The 22,988-nt window shown below is 33.9% G+C and overlaps 1 protein-coding gene across 2 annotated transcripts in view; it reads left to right on the forward strand.

Annotated features, from left to right (window-relative positions):
• Positions 1–6,428: 6,428 nt before the first annotated feature.
• The window catches only part of LOC149802563 (bifunctional 3'-phosphoadenosine 5'-phosphosulfate synthase-like), a 92,731-nt gene continuing 76,171 nt past the window's right edge, over positions 6,429–22,988 (forward strand). The window contains exon 1 of one of the 2 annotated variants that reach the window (XM_089951826.1): positions 6,429–6,600. In XM_089951826.1, coding sequence (XP_089807952.1) covers positions 6,541–6,600 — 60 coding nt within the window. In that variant the 5' untranslated portion in view covers positions 6,429–6,540. Of the gene's footprint in view, positions 6,601–15,160; positions 15,296–22,988 lie in introns of those variants that run through there. The other variant, XM_089951828.1, reaches the window with a different exon arrangement.

Genomic DNA, 22,988 nt, shown 5'->3' on the forward strand with positions numbered 1-22,988 from the left:
GCATGTGTACAGGGAGGGGTCAAGCTTTGCCAGATTTTTGCGCACATACTAAATGGCTGGCCCCTAACTCTTATCTACTAACAGAACATAGATTTAATATAATTGGCCATCATGTACAAATGCTGTTGTTATATATTCAAATTATTCTGATTACTGACAGGTAAAATATAAATAATATATGCACAGTATAACACAAACAAAAAAGTTGAGCAGCAAAGTGCCATTGATCAGTGACAAATTAGCTGATTATGCATTCAAATGAAATAAAACAATGAAAGTTGTTTTAAATAAAACAAATTGCTCATACAGATACTAGTTGGTACAATGTTATCAAACTGATGACATTTAAAAGAGTACCTGTCTAGTCCAACTTTGTAAAACAGCTACTGGCTAAAGTCTACACATTGGCCCTGCACACACTATGCAGAAATGTAATGCAACAAATGAAATGAAGAATAAGATAAGCATAAATTGAGTCTGGCTTTTGTATGTTACAAAATGAAATCATGGAAATTTCTTATGAAATCAAATTTCAGAAGATCTGTACTGTACATTGTTTCTCATTATAAAACCTTGTTGATCGCCATTTCATCCAGCACAAACTTGCAACATCCCAGCCTAACATGTTCCTATACATAACTGCTGTCTTCCTAAGATTAAATGTTTGTTGGTGTGTTGTTCTATTCTGCCTAGTCTGCAGGTGACATAATTTCTGGGCATTGTCCTGTATGTAGTTGTATATGGCATCATGCATCAGTGTGATGATGAAGTCGGATTCATTACACAGAATGGACATTAGAGCATAAAACCTATGTCCGGTCTGTTTGCCTCCAATTAATTCCTCCTGGAAGAATACTTTTTTTATAACAGTGTTTCATTTACTTAAACATTAAAATTTCTCATGCATTATGATAGTGTTCTGTTACAAACTGAACTCTGTAAACACCACTTTTATGAATGAAACCTGGTCTTTACAAAGGTCCAGACAAAATCTGATTTTTTGGTAAAACTAAATTGACAAATGATTTAATTTACTGATAGCTGACATTTTCATCATTTTTCAGATACTGTGTTGAGACCATGGAGCACATGAAACAGTTATTGTTCTTTAAATTAGTACAAAAGTATTGGAATAAACAGAAGATAACTGGATAACATGAAAATGTTTAATGGAGTTTATTTTGTTTGCATCAAATTAAATCAATTTTCAGTGTCACGCTTGCATTATGGATTTATTAAATCTAAACAAAAGTACTTTATTCCTACTTCATAAGCAAAGACCAAATAGCAATTATTTCCATCATTCATTTAATTTAATACTACTGCTATTATTATTATTATTATTATTATTATTAAAGATAACTTACCCAGCTCAGGTTTGTTGCTGCCATTGCAACAAGAATCACAAGCAATCCATTGCTTCTGTACTCAACCAACCAAATTACACACAATGCAAAAATTATTAAAGATGAAAACAAAGTTTAAACTGTTTAATATCGAATTTGAAATGTATGACTTAATAAAATAAAATGTAAGTAAGATAAATACAAACATTCTCAATAAGAAATCACATAGATAAGAAAATTTTTCCTCAGTTTAGATAGGCAAATTTTTTGGGCTGTATTTCATTGTACTCAGTTTTTAATTAACCTCAATTTATTGTACAAACACTTATTAATGGATATTAATTTACAAACACTTATTAATGGATATTAATTTACAAACACTTATTAAAGAATATTAACTTACAAACACTTATTAATGGATATTAATTTACAAACACTTATTAAAGGACATTAATTTACAAACACTTATTAATGGATATTAAGTTACAAACACTTATTAATGGATATTAACTTACAAACACTTATTAAAGGATATTAATTTACAAACACTTATTAATGGATATTAACTTACAAACACTTATTAAAGGATATTAATTTACAAACACTTATTAAAGGATATTAATTTACAAACACTTATTAATGGATATTAACTTACAAACACTTATTAATGGATATTAACTTTCAAACACTTATTAATGGATATTAACTTACAAACACTTATTAAAGGATATTAATTTACAAACACTTATTAATGGATATTAACTTACAAACACTTATTAAAGGATATTAATTTACAAACACTTATTAATGGATATTAATTTACAAACACTTATTAATGGATATTAAGTTACAAACACTTATTAATGGATATTAAGTTACAAACACTTATTAATGGATATTAACTTACAAACACTTATTAAAGGATATTAATTTATAAACACTTATTAATGGATATTAATTTACAAACACTTATTAATGGATATTAATTTACAAACACTTATTAAAGGATATTAACTTACAAACACTTATTAATGGATATTAATTTACAAACACTTATTAAAGGACATTAATTTACAAACACTTATTAATGGATATTAACTTACAAACACTTATTAAAGGATATTAATTTACAAACACTTATTAAAGGATATTAATTTACAAACACTTATTAATGGATATTAACTTACAAACACTTATTAATGGATATTAACTTTCAAACACTTATTAATGGATATTAACTTACAAACACTTATTAAAGGATATTAATTTACAAACACTCATTAATGGATATTAACTTACAAACACTTATTAAAGGATATTAATTTACAAACACTTATTAATGGATATTAACTTACAAACACTTATTAATGGATATTAACTTTCAAACACTTATTAATGGATATTAACTTACAAACACTTATTAATGGATATTAACTTACAAACACTTATTAAAGGATATTAATTTACAAACACTTATTAAAGGATATTAATTTACAAACACTTATTAATGGATATTAACTTACAAACACTTATTAATGGATATTAACTTTCAAACACTTATTAATGGATATTAACTTACAAACACTTATTAAAGGACATTAATTTACAAACTTATTAAAGGATATTAATTTACAAACACTTATTAATGGATATTAATTTACAAACACTTATTAATGGATATTAACTTACAAACACTTATTAATGGATATTAAGTTACAAACACTTATTAATGGATATTAACTTACAAACACTTATTAAAGGATATTAATTTATAAACACTTATTAATGGATATTAATTTACAAACACTTATTAATGGATAATAATTTACAAACACTTATTAATGGATATTAATTTACAAACACTTATTAATGGATATTAACTTACAAACACTTATTAATGGATATTAACTTAACAAACACTTATTAAAGGACATTAATTTACAAACACTTATTAATGGATATTAATTTACAAACACTTATTAATGGATATTAATTTACAAACACTTATTAATGGATATTAATTTACAAACACTTATTAATGGATATTAATTTACAAATACATTAAAGGATATTAACTTACAAACACTTATTAATGGATATTAACTTACAAACTCATTAAAGGATATTAACTTACAAACACATTAAAGGATATTAACTTACAAACACTTATTAATGGATATTAACTTATAAACACTTATTAAAGGATATTAATTTACAAACACTTATTAATGGATATTAATTTACAAACACTATTAATGGATATTAATTTACAAACACTTATTAATGGATATTAATTTACAAACACTTATTAATGGACATTAATTTACAAACACTTATTAAAGGATATTAACTTACAAACACTTAATAATGGATATTAACTTACAAACACTTATTAATGGATATTAATTTACAAACACTTATTAATGGATATTAATTTACAAACACTTATTAATGGATATTAATTTACAAACACTTATTAAAGGATATTAACTTACAAACACTTATTAATGGATATTAACTTACAAACACTTATTAAAGGATATTAATTTACAAACACTTATTAATGGATATTAATTTACAAACACTTATTAATGGATATTAACTTACAAACACATTAAAGGATATTAACTTACAAACACTTATTAATGGATATTAACTTACAAACACATTAAAGGATATTAACTTACAAGTACTTATTAATGGATATTAACTTACAAACACTTATTAATGGATATTAACTTACAAACACTTATTAATGAATATTAATTTACAAACTCTTATTAATGGATATTAACTTAAACTTATTAATGGATATTAACTTACAAACACTTATTAATGGATATTAATTTACAAACACTTATTAGTGGATATTAACTTACAAACACTTATTAAAGGATATTAATTTACAAACACTTATTAATGGATATTTATTTACAAACACTTATTAAAGGATATTAACTTACAAACACTTATTAATGGATATTAACTTACAAACACTTATTAATGGATATTAACTTACAAACACTTATTAAAGGATATTAACTTACAAACACTTATTAATGGATATTAACTTACAAACACTTATTAATGGATATTAACGTACAAACACTTATTAAAGGATATTAACTTACAAACACTTATTAATGGATATTAACTTACAAACACTTATTAATGGATATTAACTTACAAACACATTAAAGGATATTAACTTACAAGTACTTATTAATGGATATTAACTTACAAACACTTATTAATGGATATTAACTTACAAACACTTATTAATGAATATTAATTTACAAACTCTTATTAATGGATATTAACTTAAACTTATTAATGGATATTAACTTACAAACACTTATTAATGGATATTAATTTACAAACACTTATTAATGGATATTAATTTACAAACACTTATTAATGGATATTAACTTACAAACACTTATTAATGGATATTAATTTACAAACACTTATTAATGGATATTTATTTACAAACACTTATTAAAGGATATTAACTTACAAACACTTATTAATGGATATTAACTTACAAGCACTTATTAATGGATATTAATTTACAAACACTTATTAATGGATATTAACTTACAAACACTTATTAAAGGATATTAATTTACAAACACTTATTAATGGATATTAACTTACAAACACTTATTAAAGGATATTAATTTACACTTATTAATGGATATTAACTTACAAACACTTATTAATGGATATTAACTTACAAACACTTATTAAAGGATATTAATTTACAAACACTTATTAATGGATATTAACTTACAAACACTTATTAAAGGATATTAATTTACACTTATTAAAGGATATTAACTTACAAACACATTAAAGGATATTAATTTACAAACACTTATTAAAGGATATTAATTTACAAACACATTAAAGAATATTAACTTACAAACACATTAAACAATATTAACTTACAAACACTTATTAAAGGATATTAACTTACAAACACGTTAAAGGATATTAACTTACAAACACATTAAAGGATGTTAACTTACAAACACATTAAAGGATATTAACTTACAAACACTTATTAAAGGATATTAACTTAGAAACACATTAAAGGATATTAACTTACAAACACTTATTAATGGATATTAATTTACAAACACTTATTAAAGGATATTAACTAACAAACACATTAAAGGATATTAACTTACAAACACTTATTAAAGGATATTAACTTATAGAGAACACTTATTAAAGGATATTAACTTAGAACATAACAGTCCAAATATAAAAAATGGGGTGTCAAGGATCTGGGGAAACTTGGACATTGGTGCTTCCAACTAACCTATTTATACAACAGCACAACAACCAGTAATGTTGAATATCACACCTCTGAAGAGAGTATCCCAACATCCTATATACCTTTTCTGAACAACAGCACTGCAGTGATTATAATGGTGACACAAACTTTGTTCATGACAAAAATAATTTCTTTACCAAGAACTCTAAAATCATTTATTATGATAAAGTAATCACCCAACACTCGACTCCTCTTTCCATTTTTTCATTTGAATGTAGCCCAGCATGTGCACACCTTTTCTTTGACCCCCTTCATCATAAAACTGAGACAACTTTTTACAAACATTTTGCACTTACACTTTTACAAATAAACACAACATTTTTTCACTAAAAGAACCGTAACAAATATTGCATATAATAATTATTCATTTATTACATAAGAACTGCAATAAACTTTGAAAATTACCATTAATAAACCCATTGTAAAGACATAATAAAATGGGAAAAGATTATTTTTTTTTTAAATCTTGTTTATCAAAGACTCGCTTATAATACGGAACCATATACAAGGACACAAACCAAGTTGAGTTCATACTGGGATGTAGCTACGATGTTGCGTCACGAGGTATTAGTACTAACTGGGATGTGAAAATTGTTTTATTCCGGTGGTTACTTAATATATTTAGTTGACATATAAGTCTGATAACGTACGATGAAATCTCTGACAACACGAAATCAATGGTACCGATAGGCGATACGGTGATTAGTGTTGTCAGGGATTTCATCATACCTTATTAATAAAACGTCCGACTACTGTGTTTTTTTATTTCCGGTCACAGTGCAAGCCGACGAATCTAAGGACGCATAACTGGGATATAACATTCTATCGGTTTTTTGACATTACACAAAGCTTATGTACTCTCAGAACAAGAGCTGCAGGATGTCTGGAAATGAACAACGTAATTCCAAACACGTAAGTTATCAAGTTCGATATTAAATGCTGCAATTTACAGTCATTCGTGTCGGTTGAAGACTCGGCACGTTTTTTCACCACAGAATACTGCAGAGCAACATAGAACACGTCAAATTGCACCAGTGACGTATAATTAAAGAATTATTAGTAGTCTGGGTTGTAAAATATGCTTCAAAATGTGACATTCTTGTATAATTAATCGAAATAATTGTAGAGTTTGGTGATAACTGACTGCTTTGATTGATAGCTCTGACCAGTTTGACTAAACACCTCCAGATTTGTTTAAAACACTCTGAGACTCCCAAGAACACTAAAAATAAAATAAAAAGTATATTAGGCACCCTTCCTAAACCTCCAGGAAGCAAAGCACCTATATAATCTTGTATTTCTTTTAATGGAAAATTATGCGCTGAAGAGCTACCATGGGAACTAACTCTTTCATTAGAGCTGAACTTGATTTCAACACCACAGAAGAAAACAGAACACTTTCAAACATGACACCCAGTACAAATATTTTAAATTGGCAGTGATATTGAATGTCCACTTTCAGACATCACAGCTGATAAAAACATTTTCTATTGGCAATAATATTAAATATATATTTCATCAGTGTTAGTGATACCATAAGAACTTGCTGTTTGATGTTACACAGAGTGGGTGGCCTCCATACTGCTAATGTTGTCTGAATCTAAGTTGTTTTCATTTGTTTATTGTAGTTAAAAATAGTGAATGGAAATAAATGTATTTATAAGGAAAGAATATCTCATTTATTGTAAACTTCTTGCATTGATATTTACACATCGAGAACTGCAAGTTATATGGAACTAGGATGGACATAACACTGAACAAAATTCAGTTCTGTTATTTATTTATTTAAATTCATTTGTTATGTACTACTGAGAGTTTTATGCTGAGATATACCATTCTTCCTTTCTTACAATGGAGTCGTGGTTCCACTGTACAATATTGCATACTGTTATGTATTAGACATTTTCCAAATGCACTTTCAGTTACATTTTATGCTATATCGAGGTAACAATGTAACATTGTTAAATGAAACACTTTTATTCTAACTTATTTCATCATGTCGAAAACAAATATATTGAATACACATTTTATGGTAATATGTAAAATACAAATACATGTTATAACATTTACTATTAATGTCTATCATTAGTCCTTTGCGAACACAGTCTCTTCCTTCGGTTAAGCTTGGTTGCAGTATTTTAACTTTGCTTAATGCTAATGTATTTACCATCAGAGGATGTAATGATGGATCCATGTTTTCTGTTGTCTCATAGAAAGTTGTTGAATATTACATCGTTCTTTTCAGCTGTTTTATATCTCCATACAACATCTGAAATTAAATACTGCTTAAATTCAGAGCAAAGCATGTAATCACCTGAATTATGGATGGCACAACGAAGATTAATGAGCTGCATTTCCTTTGCATAGTTTATTTATTAGCTATGGTGTTGTTTGAGGGGTCCAACTGACCAGCAGTTAAAAGACACAGTTCGTAGACTTGGCATTGTTGTCTGTCCAAAGAGCCTTTCTAGTTGTATTCCTGCATGACTTGTTCACATGAATTTCAGGTCTTTCATTTGTTTATCAAAATAGTCGATAAGCTTTGGATATTTGGATGCAATTTTCTTTGATTTGAAGTTTTAATTTTTAATTCCAATGTGTCGTCCACACTGACAAACCCATTTTCTCCAAAAATAGAGTCCATTTTCTTTCTTCTGACCTTTGATTTGACACCAGATCTATTTTTAGCTAATGCTTGATATTGTCTTTGAGATGTTTAGAACACAAATGGCATTTTGCTGCCAGGAATGAATGCTTCATATTGTCTTTGAGATGTTTAGAACACAAATGGCATTTTGCTGCCAGGAATGAATGCTTCATATTGTCTTTGACATGTTTAGAACACAAATGGCATTTTGCTGCCAGGAATGAATGCTCTTATCAGCCTTCTTGTTCCAAACTCTATTTCTTCAGGTACTCCTATTTCAGGCATGAGTACATCACTTTCACTGTCTGATAACTGGCATTTTTGTGTAACATATTTGGTCCTAAAAGATGGGATGATCTTTACTTTCATTTCTAACAATTCTTAACATTTTTTGAAGAATATTGTTGCCACAAAAAGCCAACCTAGGTTAAATCTTGTCAGACCTATGGGTATACCTGATTTCAAAGACAAAAAGTACTTAAAAGACATCCATTTGTTTAATAGCAGGAACTTTGTCTCTCGCTCTCTCTCTCTCTCTCTCTCTCTCTCTCAAAACACTTGTCTCCATACTAACATACCATCATTCTACCATTACTCAATACAGTAACAGTTGTGTGACACTTTTTTTGTAGCAATCCCTGTCAGAAGAGAATAGTAATCCCTAACAGAACAGAACAACCATGTTTCTATCAGTGGTTGACTTTTTTTTTTTAAAATTGCTGATGCCTGCATGGAAGGCAGCATCACCTCAAGGTAAGAGTAATGCTTGGAGACCAGCTAGCCAGAATTATATTAGTAGGAATTTCACATGATGCTGCCTTCCATGTATGTGTCAGCAATTTTAAAAAAAGGTCAACTGCCAATGGATTGAAAAGTGTTAGGTTCTGACAGGGAATAATACTTAAAAAGTGAGTGAGTGGAAGAATTTTATGCTGTGGGTCAAAAGAAGTGGGAATTTAAATACCATCCTCAGAAAAATTTCAGTCAAAATAAATTTATTAATTACTAAAGAGTGGCTAATATTCTGACATTTTTCTCTGACACTGACATTGAAAAAAAATTGTTATCATTAAGAATACATTTTAATTTATATGAAAAGGGCTCAGGAAAAAAACAATACCAAACACTCATTCCTGAGATGAGTTCCAAGAGTTACACACCTCTATCTTTATACTCAACTTCTTATGCTCATAATAAAGAATCAGGGGTACCAGATGCAAGCTAAAATTGATAAAAACCATGAAAATAGTATGTTCTAAACATGGTTCCTTAAATATGTAAAAAGAGACAAGGTTTATAATTTGAGAAATTGCAGTTGCACAAATAACCTTTGATTTCTTAGTGGTATTTGTGTATACAGTCAAACCTTTTCAGTACTCATAGTTTTCCTTTTCAATGATCTTTCACACATCTTTCTGAGTTTGATATGAGAGAAGTTAAGAAACACAGAAATGTCAACATTTTACGAGTCTCATCTGCTCAGACAATAATGATTGTTACACTTGCCCCAGATCACCAGTATTTTCAAGACTGTGCAGCTTTTTTAATACAGTGTCATATACCATAGTAACGACACAAGAAGGTATTTATAGAAATTTGTAATTTCTTTTCCCAAGAAAAAATGTCAGTGTCAGTAACAAACTTTTGTACTAAATGGTCCCTTTTGATCACACCTCCATTTTAGAGAGCTACACATGGATGCCATAGAAAATGAAGACGAAAGATTGGCCAAAAGAATGGGAACATTTATAGGTCATTACTCCAACTACATTTTTGCCAATTGTCTGTAACCTATCCTAATTTGCTTATTATTTTCAATTTGCAACATAATGCAATGGAAGCAACTTTGTTTTTTGTTGTTTTTGGTTTTTTTTACACAGGTACCTGATGTAAGTTTGAAACAAAAATTGGCAAATACATGAAGATATGTTGCAATATCACACTTAACTCTCAATTTCTTAATGATGTTTGTATTTACAGTGATGCTTTTTGGTAATTTAGGCATCATTTTGATGCAGAGAAATGAGTTAAAGATTTCTCACATGAGTCTGACCTCAGACAATCTAAAAAAAATTGTGATTTTTTAATTATTATAAATTGGGTCAAGCTATGTTACAGTTGCCACAGGTTATCTGTAATTTTGACTGAAGCTTATTTGATATGTTGTATTTGGCCACCCCTGATTTATTGGACTAAGTGTGACTCATGTTGCCCATCAACTTTGTAGTATTTGGTCACCCCTGATTTACTGGACTAATTGTCATGTTACCCATCAACTTTGTAGCATTTGGCCAGCCCTGATTTATTGGACTAAGTGTCATGTTGCCTATCAACTTTGTAGTATTTGGCCACCCCTGATTTATTAGACTAAGTGTCATGTTGCCTATCAACTTTGTAGTATTTGGCCGCCCTGATTTAATGGACCAAGTGTCATGTTGCCTGTCAACTTTGTAGTATTTGGCCAACCCTGATTTATTAGACTAAGTGTCATGTTACCCATCAACTTTGTAGTATTTGGCCACCTCTGATTTAATGGACTAGTGTCATATTGTCCATCAACTTTGTAGTATTTGGCCACCCCTGATTTATTGGACTAAGTGTGACTCATGTTGCCCATCAACTTTGTTGTATTTGGCCACTCCTGATTTAATGGACTAAGTGTGACTCATGTTGCCTGTCAACTTTGTAGTATTTGGCCATCCCCGATTTTTTGGACTAAGTGTCATGTTGCCCATCAACTTTGTAGCATTTGGCCAGAAACCTAACCATATTTAATGTTTACATCCTTCTGGGTCACATTATCATTACAAGCATACAGGCCAATATAGTATGCAACAATGTGTGCAATTGGTATAATTCTGTATACTTTGTATATTCGTTTAGTTAAAGCTAGCCAACAGAAACAACTGTCACATGCTCTGTAGCATGGTTGCATTTCTTAACTGATTAGTGGGTAAGTGTACTACTACAGAATAAGCTTTCATTGTGTCAAGTACTAGATGAAAGTTCCTGTTGCCATATGTTGTTGTGTTGATATAAGACAAGCATTCACAATTCTCATTTCTTCAAAAGTTCAACCCAAGGGGATGGTAGTATGGAATATGATTACTTAATCAGATAGTAGCTGACACATAAATCAATGTGGCTCCTTACCTATAGAAATCACACAACAATGACACATTTGAATTAATGTGGCTCCTTACCTATAGAAATCACACAGCAATTACACATTTGAATTAATGTTGCTCCTTACCTATATAAATCACACAGCAATTACACATTTGAATTAATGTTGCTCCTTACCTATAGAAATCACACAACAATAACACATGTGGATTAATGTGGCTCCTTACCTATATAAATTACACAAGTACTAAATTATATAGAGATAATTCAGGCATCCTACTGTAGGTTCCCAGAGGGACTAATTCAGGATTAAGTGTTTGTCTCTGAAAAAAAAAATGTTCAATTATAATTTCAAACATAATAGTTATTTTAATAATATTTGTTTAGTTACCCATCAGGGCTATCAGATTGGGATTAATAGTTGTCCAGCTTAAATTTTTGGTTGTCCAGGGATCCCATGCAATGGATTTTTTTTACACCTGATATTAAATAACATGTAATACAGCTGTTACAGTTTTAAAATAAAATGTAACTGTTAGCGTCTGCTGCAGCAGTGTTGTTTCTTTAAATTTAGCCCATATTAGATTTTCTGATGCCGATGTATCATGATACATATATATTAAGTGCACGCAGCCTCAGGATTCTCTGGGATGACAGGATCCTTGTAAAAGTTAGCATATTTATATTTTCGGATGTAAGAAAATTCCAAGAGACAAGTCCTTACAGTTGGCACCATACTCAAAGATATTGAGTCACAAACACAACTCAAGCAGATATGCTTCCTTGTATTTATAAAGGTGAAAAGTTTGCAGATTGATGTATATAGTATTTTGAAAGGATTTATGAGTATCTAATGCTGGCATCATATTACCAAACTAATGGAATGTTTCTAACATTGCAGAAAAGATTAAATTGTTCTTTCTCTGTGTCATGCAGATTGGTCAAAGATGTATTTTTTTTCAAATACATATTTGGAGCATGTGATAAATTAATCAACTAATGAATTATCTTGGAACAGCAACAACATAAAGTTGGAAAAGTCATTATTTAATATTGTGAAAGAAAACTTCCAACTATTGACACTTAATGACAAAGACAGCTATGTCACTTGTGAAGGCATGTGAATATCACCAGCTGTGGTCATACATGGACCTGATTTAAAACATTGACACAGGTCTGCAGGTTTCCCAGCATGACTTTCATATGTTATACCTGATTTATTACTATTAGCTGGAACACCAGGAGTTGTTTTTGCAGTTCATGGTTATCATGTACTTTCATGAATGTATTACTAATCTGGCTGGTATCCCCAGTTATATGTGCATTGCTGTGATCCTCTCCAAGCAGACTCTGTAATTGGAGGGCTCAAGTGATTGAATGAGGGTCATTTACATGTCTATAGAAAATTCATAATTATACCAATTGCATTTTCATATAATAATGTCCGCTCATGAAGTTAGGGTTGGCCTTAGTCCAAAGCAGCTGGTGAAAATAAAGAGCACGATAAAGAATAATTGCAAGGTTACATTTCTTGGACAAGGTTAACTGAAATTTTCCATGTGTGCTTGATCCAAACACAATCAGCTTGCAGAGGTCTTTAACTACCTGATGACTCGCAAAAGGTCACCCACGTTCATTAATTAATTTCCATTTACTCCCTACAGCAAAGTAAGTCAAAATTTTCTGAGGTGTCTTTTATGCATATTGAACTTGCACCAGTGACTCTATGCACAAGGAAAACTAGCATTAACCTTGTTTATGAACAGGATCAAATTCTAATTGGGTCATATGGGCTTGCATTTCTGCTTGAAGTTGCTGATTATATAACCTGAGGTGGTGGCTGACAACCACTGATTTATTTGACTCTGCAATTGCAAGTTCAGTTGGATGGGACAATATGCGGGCATTTTGTTGTACAGTGTTGTATGCACTTGAGCATTCAACAGTACCATGCATGCGTCTTGATTTTGCATTTTCATGTAGAAAGTATGCCTTATAGTATATGATATGATTGTTAATATTTACTGACACTATGCAGCCCAGTGTAAATGTGGATATGAGCGGGTTTGCTTCCAAAGCATATTTGACCAATTTTATCAGCCAGGTTGTTGTTTTCAACTTGGTGTGATCTTGTGATTTTCCCACATCAAACTGGAAAACTGCAAACATCTGACATGGACGTTTAAGAAGTTGTTCTGAAACCATGAGGAGTCATCACTAAATGCTTGCTGACGTCACCATGAACCAGAGAATCAGAGACTGGTGTGTTGGTTGCCATTAAAGAGATCAGACAATACTTTGATGTACAGATCACAGAGGTGCCCTCACCACCATGTATAGTAACTTCATGGGATGCAGCAGAATATTGACCAAAGAACTGGAGGAAAAAACTAATGAAGCACCACCTTAGTAAATTGTTGACATGTGTTTGATTCTCTTGAAAATGGTTCGATTGACCTAAACATCAGATCTTAAAAATAGCGAGTCCGGATCATTGTGGCAGTAATGGATTTACAGGCAGAAAATGTGGAGTAAATGTTGGCAGTTTTGCAAGTGCATTTATGATAGGTTCCGTAATCATAACTTTTACTACCGGTATTTTATAATTGAGTGGTCAGGTAGTATGATAATAGGAGTCTCAGTTAAAGCCTTCTACTCCACATGACTTTCCTCATGCAGGAGCACATGTTGGTAACTTTCACGCATTGGCATGTGCACGTGATGTGAGGACAAAGTCATTGGGGGGAGGTTAGAAGGCTTTAACCGTGATCAGTAAAAAAATAATACAAAACTGCTATTATCATACTACTCAAGGAGAGCCACATAGTTATTAATTGCTTTGTTAGAATTCAGTCAGAAATTAGGTGTGTAAGGAAATGTAGATTTAAAATTTAAACATATCATATTTGACTTTACTATTTTTTTAATTCAATGGGAATTTTATCCAGTCTTTCATATTTTTCCCTTCAGAATTAAGTTCAAGGTGAGACCAAAGTGTTTTTGGTGAAATGAAACCATTATGCCTGTCTTGTAGAGGATATAGTTTACAAGTAGATGCTATACTCAGTGCATGTAATGATATTATCGGCAGTTGGAGCCCATTTTGAACAGGTTACACTAAATTACTTCTAGGGATAGGAGTTATGCATATGACTCATCCTCCCTTACAGAAGTTTACCCAACAGGCAATGTAATAACAAAGTTACCCAGTGATTTAGTTGGAAATATCATAGCCAACACATGGATGGATGGGCTGATGGGAGGACAAGTGGATGGACGGATGGAGAATATCACGTTATCCACTTTTGAAGCATGGGATGATAACAAATAGATGTGTTCGATATGAATGATATGTACCATATATGCTCACTTATAAGTTGAGTCAACTGCAAACAACAAAGATCCTGATCTGTTCGTGCATCTGCCATGGCAGGTATGTGCATTTTGCAGTTGGACTTGTCTTACAGAGTATTTGCTAATATTGATGTGCATGTGGTTAAAAGCAAAGATGATATTTCATCATATAATATTCTTACATGCTGACTGAATAATGAATTCACTTCTTGCCAAGCCAGGTCAAAAAGGGGAACGTGTTCTGCATTTTAACCATACCTTAATAAATTGCTTACTCAACAAGGTCAAAGAGTAGAACAGAGCAATGTTCTTTATTTAACCAGTAACTCTGGGCATGTGAAAAATGATAAAGGATTAAAGATACCAGATTTATATGTAGGCAAAGGGGTATATATAGATATCCTCCCACAATAACTGTACAGTCAACAACTAATATTGAGACTAAGGATGGAAGGCATTCTGGCTGTAACAAGGGGAAAGGTAAAAGGCTTTTTTTCTGTTTTGTTCTTTCTCAGCTGTATATTTTCTTTCTTTTTGTCTGTCCAGTTTCCACTAGGGGAACAGCTGGATTCTTAGGATATGTAGAGAGGCTTTAACTGAGTATCAGCACAATGCAGGCTATATCGTGCAGATTAACACATTAACCCCTATCGACGACTTTACGGGGCAGGAGGTAGTAGCCTACTGCCGAGCTCTGTAGCGTCATGGTCATGCATGATACACTAAAGTGGATGGTATTATAGAAAGGTAGACACATGTAGCTCTACAATGATACCAAATAATCTGGAATATCTAGTTGACTACGAAATACAGGTAGAAAAACCTCATTTTTTGGACCCGACTTTTTTTTACCCAAAATTTGCCTGTGGTCGGAATCGATTTTGTGTCCGGATTTTAGACTTTTTGGTCTCAGATCTAAGGCAAACCGGTATGAACTGCAAACAGACAGATGAGCCTTTGCAAAAAGTAGGATAAAATGGGCATTTGGAATAAAGACTGGTCTCCATACAAAATAATGACTCCATTTAGCAAAAAAAAAATAATAAATAAATAAATTTAAAGAAGTCCAACTTTTACCCTTCTGCTCATGCGCGAGTCAAATAGCCAAAGAAAATCGATGTTTCTAACACCACTATGCAGTATGTTATTGATAGATGACCGGGGATTTGGTGTTTTCTAGTCTATTCAGAAATAGCTTTCAAAATGTGTTTCCTACTCGATTTTCAGGCAAAAATGACAAAAAGCTCCAGGGGTTAATGTGTTAATGGTTAATTGTTAATGGTTAATACCTACAAATTTTAAGATACATAATTGCACAAACTTTAAGATAATAAAACATTTTAAAAAAACATTCCAGTGTACAAGATAAAATGTAAATTGAGTAAAAGGTATATTGAATAAAAGACAAAAGGCAAATTGAGTAAAATATATATTAAGTAAAAGATGAAGGTTAAAAATATACAATTCTTACAATAGAAAGTTAGAATATGTTACATAAATCCCATTGTTTTAAAATGTTGAAGATTTTGTCTGGTGATTCATCATCGGGTCTATTTATTGAGTTCACATCAAAGACCTTTTGTCACACACAACATTAGATTTTGCTACACTGAACAAGAATGATATGAACTCTGGTTGAGGTTCACACTTTTGGAAGATTGTACAAATCTGGTATGCATGCCCTTTATGTGAGGGGCACCTCACCTCTGTAATTTGTTTTATGTCAAGGAAGACACTTTTCATTGATGGATTTGATGTTCCACAGCTCTTCTGTCGAGTTTCATTGTACATAATTTGCCAGGTACATAAAATATGCCATATTGGAGTCAGTATATGGAATCTTCCATCCAGAAATGGGTGACAGCAGGACCGTTTTGTCATTTTTTTTCCTACCCATTTAATACACTCAATGCCAGTATGACTAGGCAAGCAGGACAGAATACTTTGACCAGATTTTATGAGCAATCATATTTCTCCATTTTGGGGATAGTAATGACTAATCAGATTTAAGATTTAGCAAGGCTTCATCAGGGAAAGAAATTCCAAGCAAGGATTTTGAGAGGTTCTATTGTAGTTCTAAGCTTGACTATAATGGTTGAAATTTACGCAGTAAAGAAAAAGGCTTTTTATCCAGAAACCAGCAAATCTCATTATTCAAAATCATTGCAAGTGAGCATAAGTTGTTTTAATGTGGTTGTTGTTTATTAGTATTTAATGGCACTTTCAGCACATTATTGGCAAATTCATGCAGAGAAAATGGGAACTTAGTGCCTTTTCCGAGGGACCCACTTAAATAGCCAACCTGGACTGGTCTAGAATCAAACACATGACCTTTGCATTAGAAGTTTGATGCTCTGCCATCTAAGCTACCACACTTTTGGTGTTCGTGCATATATATATATATATATATATATATATATATATATATATATATATATATATATATATATATATATATATATATATAAGGTAATATACGAAAATGGGGTTCTGGACTACTTTTGTTTGAAGGTGATATTGATACAGAAAGAAAAGAAAGTTCTGTCCCAATTTTAAGTCATGAGGGCTTCTGGACCAAGAGTAATGTAAAAAATTTTTTTTATTATTTTTAACTTGTAAAAAATTTTTTTTTGTTCTGGACCAATGTGTTATAATGAAAAAACCATGGGGATTCTTCACCACTGGGTGGTGATAAGATCGATGTGGGATCTGTACCATAGTGTGCAAATTAGAGGATTATTATCAGTATATGCAATGGATTAGGCATCTTTGTTAGAAAACTTAATTTCTAGACGCATCAGAGATACCGCCGTGGTCATGGATATCAGTGTCATTTGAGCTGGATGCGAGCATCAGAAACTCCATCGATCATATATTGAAATGTTTTGAAGAGGCTGTGGCGATTGGTAATAAGGATTTGAATTATATTCTGAAGATTATTTTTTGTGAGGAGGAACAGGAGGAGGATGAAGATGACAAGTGGAGGAGGAGATGTTATAGAAATCAGTGATACAGGCAACAGCATCATCAGGAATAAGCTCAAGCAGTTTAACCTGACTGGCACAAGATGATAAATTTTGTCATTGGATTAACTTAGTCATGCACGCTCCGCTTCCAGGTCACATGAATCAAGTTTGATTACGTGTTGTGTATTTTTTTGTTGATGGGATTACCAGAGCATGCAGCAAAATGATAGCCAGTTTCTGGCAAAAATGTCAGCAGCATACGATAAGATTATTTCAGAGGCACTGGCGACAAGGTCTCAGATGTCAATGGTGTCAACGCTGCCTTCAGGATCCATGAGTTAATAGTAGTGAAGCGGGGGGGGAGATTAGCCTCAATGGGAATTAGCATTACAGAGCCCCTTGAGTTAGATTAGCCTCAATGGAAATTTAACATGGAGAAAAATCGTGGGTCAGATTAGCCTCAATGGAAATTTAACATGGAGAAAAAATCGTGGGTCAGATTAGCCTCAATGGAAATTTAACATGGAAATAAATTGTGGGTTAATATACGTACAAGGGGAATTGAACATGGGATTTTTTTTTTTTTTTTAATTTTTTTTAAAAAAAAAAAAGGGGTAGGCAATGGAAAGGCTATCTCTTTTCGAGAAATATGGCTGGCCCTGAAAAGGGCCTTTGGGTTTATGTTAATGTATTCATTAACATAAAGGGCACCGCATTGGTCTTCTTCTTGTCCTTAGGCTGCGTCTCACTGTTGGTCCGTAAATCAGCACTCTTTTCAGGCATCCTTGTCTTTCAACGTAGATCCTACGTATCCACAGGCTGGTGTTTGTCCTGTGGACAACGGTCCACTTGGATCGGACATACATGAGCAAGTCTGTCCGAAACATCATGGAAGACACAAGGGTGGATGACTCAACTGTGGTCCACATCTTGAAGCGACGAGAACAGGTGAATCAATGCAGTGAACTGCGCCTATTTATAGGGTTGGGTAGGATTGAAACGGATTGAGTTCATTAACCAATCCGAACACGCGTTACAAAATTCAGTCAGCCCGCATCCAATCCGAAGAGAGCAGTCTGTCACGTCACGTAGTCTATATAGATTCGCTAGCGTTTGTGTGCAGTCAATCTATGCGACAGTGATTCAACATGACGGAAACTCAGAAAAGGATCCAATGGGGTGCACCAACAGGGGAGACCGCCCAAGGGAACCCGGACTTACTTTCAGAAGAGGTGAGTTGGGATTTTGTGGATTTTCTCTCCTCGCAAGAATTTGTTCCGGAACCTTCGTTACCTTCTTCATTACCGCAAGTGGAGAATTTTAGACAGAGACAGAAAGAAGAATTGGAGAAATTTATACAACGACAAAAGGAAGCGGAACAAGCTTTTCTCCTACAGCAGCAAGAAGAAGAAGAAGAGGTAAGAAAAAAACAACAGCAACAACAGCAAGAAGAAGTAGCAGCAAAGAAACAAGAGGGTGAAAATCAAACGGTCACGGTACTGTTGGACATTTTAGCGGAGTTAAGAAGTCTGAAACAAATGTATCAGACTTCTTTATTACGACCGAAGAGAATACGACCTTCCCGAGCTAAACACGTCAACCCTGTGACTAAGCCTACCGTACCACCCTTAGTGATTTCAACCCAATCATCATCAACATTACGCAGTTCAGAAGTAGGCCTTGGCCGTGGCAAAGGCATAAGGCAGTTAAAGTTGATTGCTTAAACTCACCCCTACACCATAAAGAAAAAGGCCCTTTTCAGGGCCAGCCATATTTCTCGAAAAGAGATAGCCTTTCAATTTGCCAATAACTCAAAGAAAATATTAAACAGCCCATTTTACCCTTATAGTATGTGTCTGTGTATGAGTGCGTGAGTGTACGTTCTTATTTTAAAATCACAACTCAAAGACACTTACCTTATATCATTAATTTATTCTTTTCTCCATTTTTTACAATCCAATTCACAATTCACAACACAACACATTTTAAAAAGTTCATTGACTTCTTCTGTCTCCTTGTTTAGTCTCTCTGTTTTTTAAATTTCTTCACCGTCTTTTCCTCATTTTCTTCCCTTCTTCTTTTCTTCTTCTCCTGTTTCTTTGCCTCTTGTAAATAGAATTGTCTTCTTTCTTCCTCTTCTTCCTCTGAAGAATCCCTCTCTTCTTCCGAAGAATCCCTCTCTTCTTCTGAAGAATCCCTCTTTTCTTCTGACTCCTCTTGTTTCTTTTTTGGGCAATCTGGAGACCAATGTCCTTTTTCTTTACAATAATAACAGGTATCTTGACTTTTGTCTTTTTTATCCCCTGTTTTTTTTTCTTTTTTGACGGTCTGGACATTCTGAAGACCAATGTCCTTTCTTCTGACAGATATAGCAAGTATCCTGACTTTTATCTCTAAAGGAAGGAGAGTAGTCCGTAGGCTGGTCTGAAGAGAATTTTCTAATGACCCCTCGCAAAGCTCTGACGAAACGTTCCATCTGGTTAGTCTCTTCCATCGTTGTGCTCGGCTTGAGACTGAAATGAATAGTGAAAGGACAAGACACACACCCTTTTATATACGCTAGTCTGCTATGACTATAAATTAGTCTATGGTGTTTGAACTTGAGTCATTTGACGTTTTTCACTCAAGATGAAACGATCCTATTCATTCGAGAAGAAAGAAGAAGAAAGTAAGAGGCAGAAACGTGATCTATCGCCTCGTACCAGGGCTGAAATCTTGGCACAAATTCATGCCAGTGATTTTGAAGAGGACATGAGTGAACCAGAATTTGAAACCTTTAAACCAAGTTCACCACCCTTAGTCAACCCTGAAAAATACTATTCCATTCGAGAGACGGAAAAGCGTTCCTCTAGAAAATTTAGAACCACGGCTTACAAATACACGGTGAAGTTTAAAGATTTCAAAGCTGAAGTGCCGTTAGAGAAAGCAGAAGTGTTTATCACTGGGGTGTGGGATTCTTTGCTCACTGCACTCAAGCAACAATGTCAACCCAAAGAAGACGATCGCTTGAGACTTTCCATACAACATGACGGTTTGAAATCCCCTGTTTGGATCGAGTTTAGCACCCCTGCAGAATTGACCGCTTCCAAAGTCATGGACAAGATTCAACACGTACAACAATCTAATGATCAGTTTGACATCACCGATGGTAAAGCCACACTGGACATGACCCACGTCTGTCCTCCTCAAGGAACTGGATACAAAAAGATGTTATTGGTGAACGACCTTCGCAGCACCAAAAAGAGTCTCGTCCAAATTAACAACCCTCAAGACCAGATGTGCTTAGCCCGAGCCATCGTGGTGGGACGAACCTATGCCAACAAGAACGACACGCAGAATGGAAAAGAGCCTGGAAAACTATTCGACAATCGGACCGAGCCAAACAACGAAACGAAGCAGAACTCCTGTTGCAACAAGCTGGCCTGTCCAAAGACACACCCTGTGGCATTCCTGAGATGCAAAAATTGCAAGATGCCCTAGCTCCACGATACACCTTGAAAGTGCACCCTCAAGAAGTGCGCGGACCTCTGTTGTTTCGAGGCCAAGACTTTAAGGACGGAAAATAGATTCATGTTTATTATCACGATGACCATTTCGATACCATTACCAGTATCACCGGATTCCTGGGAAACAGTTATTACTGTGAGAAATGTGACCATGGTTATAACAATCGAGAGCAACACAAGCATTGTGGATTGAAATGCTCAGGATGTTTGGCCTCTTCACCCTGTCTGAGCGAAGAACCAGTGCCTTGTTCAACTTGTCTGCGCACGTTTGTCAGCCCTACCTGTTACCAACAACATCTGAAAACGCAAGGTTCACAGAAGAAATGCGCTTGTCAACTCCTGAGATTGTGCCCTACGTGTGAACAAGTCATACGTACCAATAATACCAAGGCACACGTATGTTCAGGAAAGAAAAAATGTCACATTTGTCACCACATCGTGGACTTGGAACACCAATGTTACGTGCAAAAATACCAACCCCCATCAGAGAAAGAGGACGGTCACAAGAAGAAAGGCAATTTCATCTTTTTCGATTTCGAATGCATGCAAGAAACCGGCATTCACATTCCTAATTTCTGCGTGGCTCATCGAGCGTGCGAGAAGTGCATTCAAGAACCTATCTTCAGTCATTGCCCTCACTGCAGCAAGATTCCCGGAGGGCGTGAAAAAATCTTTCGGGGGCCGAACACGTTAGCCGATTTTGCCCAATGGGTCTTAGACCCCGTCGACAAGACGTGGAGCCAAGAGGACATCGAACGTTACGGAGATTGTCATCGTCATGCCACGGTGATGGCTCACAATTTCTCCGGATACGATGGACAGTTTCTTTTGAGGTACTATACGGAACAAGGTACCGAGCGTCCTAAAGTGACTTTGAACGGAGCCAAAATCATTTTCATGCAAGTGGGACAAGTACAGTTTAAAGATTCGATGAGCTATTTGGCCATGCCTTTGAGTCGAATGCCTAAAACGTTTGGAATGACAGAAATGGCTAAAGGCTACTTTCCACACTTTTTCAATACGGAAGCCAATCAACACGCCGTTCTACCCCATTTACCTGAGGCTCACTATTACGACCCCGACAACATGCGTACCGAACAACGAGAAGCTTTCTACGCTTGGTACCAGGCTCACGCCTCGGACCCTTTCGACTTTCAGGAAGAAATGCTAAAGTATTGTCGTTCCGACGTGGACATTTTACGGCGTTGCTGTGGAAAATTTCGAGAACTGTTCATGGAACACGGAAGGGTCGATCCTTTGAAAGAAGCTTGCACCATTGCCAAAGCGTGTTCCTTAGTGTATCGACAACGATTCATGCATGAAAACACCCTGGCTGTCATCAGTCCTCAAACGACCAACTTTGTCAAGCGTCAATACTCGGTCAAAGCCCTACGTTGGTTACATTACTTGTGCGACAAGGAAGACAAATGGATTCAGCATGCCCGCAACGAAGGGGGTGAAAAGACCATCGGAACGTATTCGGTCGATGGCTGGGACTTAGAAAACCCCAAGATCGTGTACGAGTTTAACGGTTGCTTATTTCACGGATGTCCCGTCTGTTACCCTGACCGTGGCACTAAAAATCAGTTTTTGCAACGAACCATGGAAGACTTGTACCAGGACACTTGTCAGCGGCGCCTAAAGTTAGAACAGGAAGGATACCAAGTGGTGGAAATGTGGGAACACGAGTACGATCACCGT

This window comes from Sinohyriopsis cumingii, chromosome 3, assembly GCF_028554795.1.
Source record: "Sinohyriopsis cumingii isolate HCF-2022 chromosome 3, ASM2855479v2, whole genome shotgun sequence".
Taxonomy (NCBI): Eukaryota; Metazoa; Mollusca; class Bivalvia; order Unionida; family Unionidae; genus Sinohyriopsis; species Sinohyriopsis cumingii.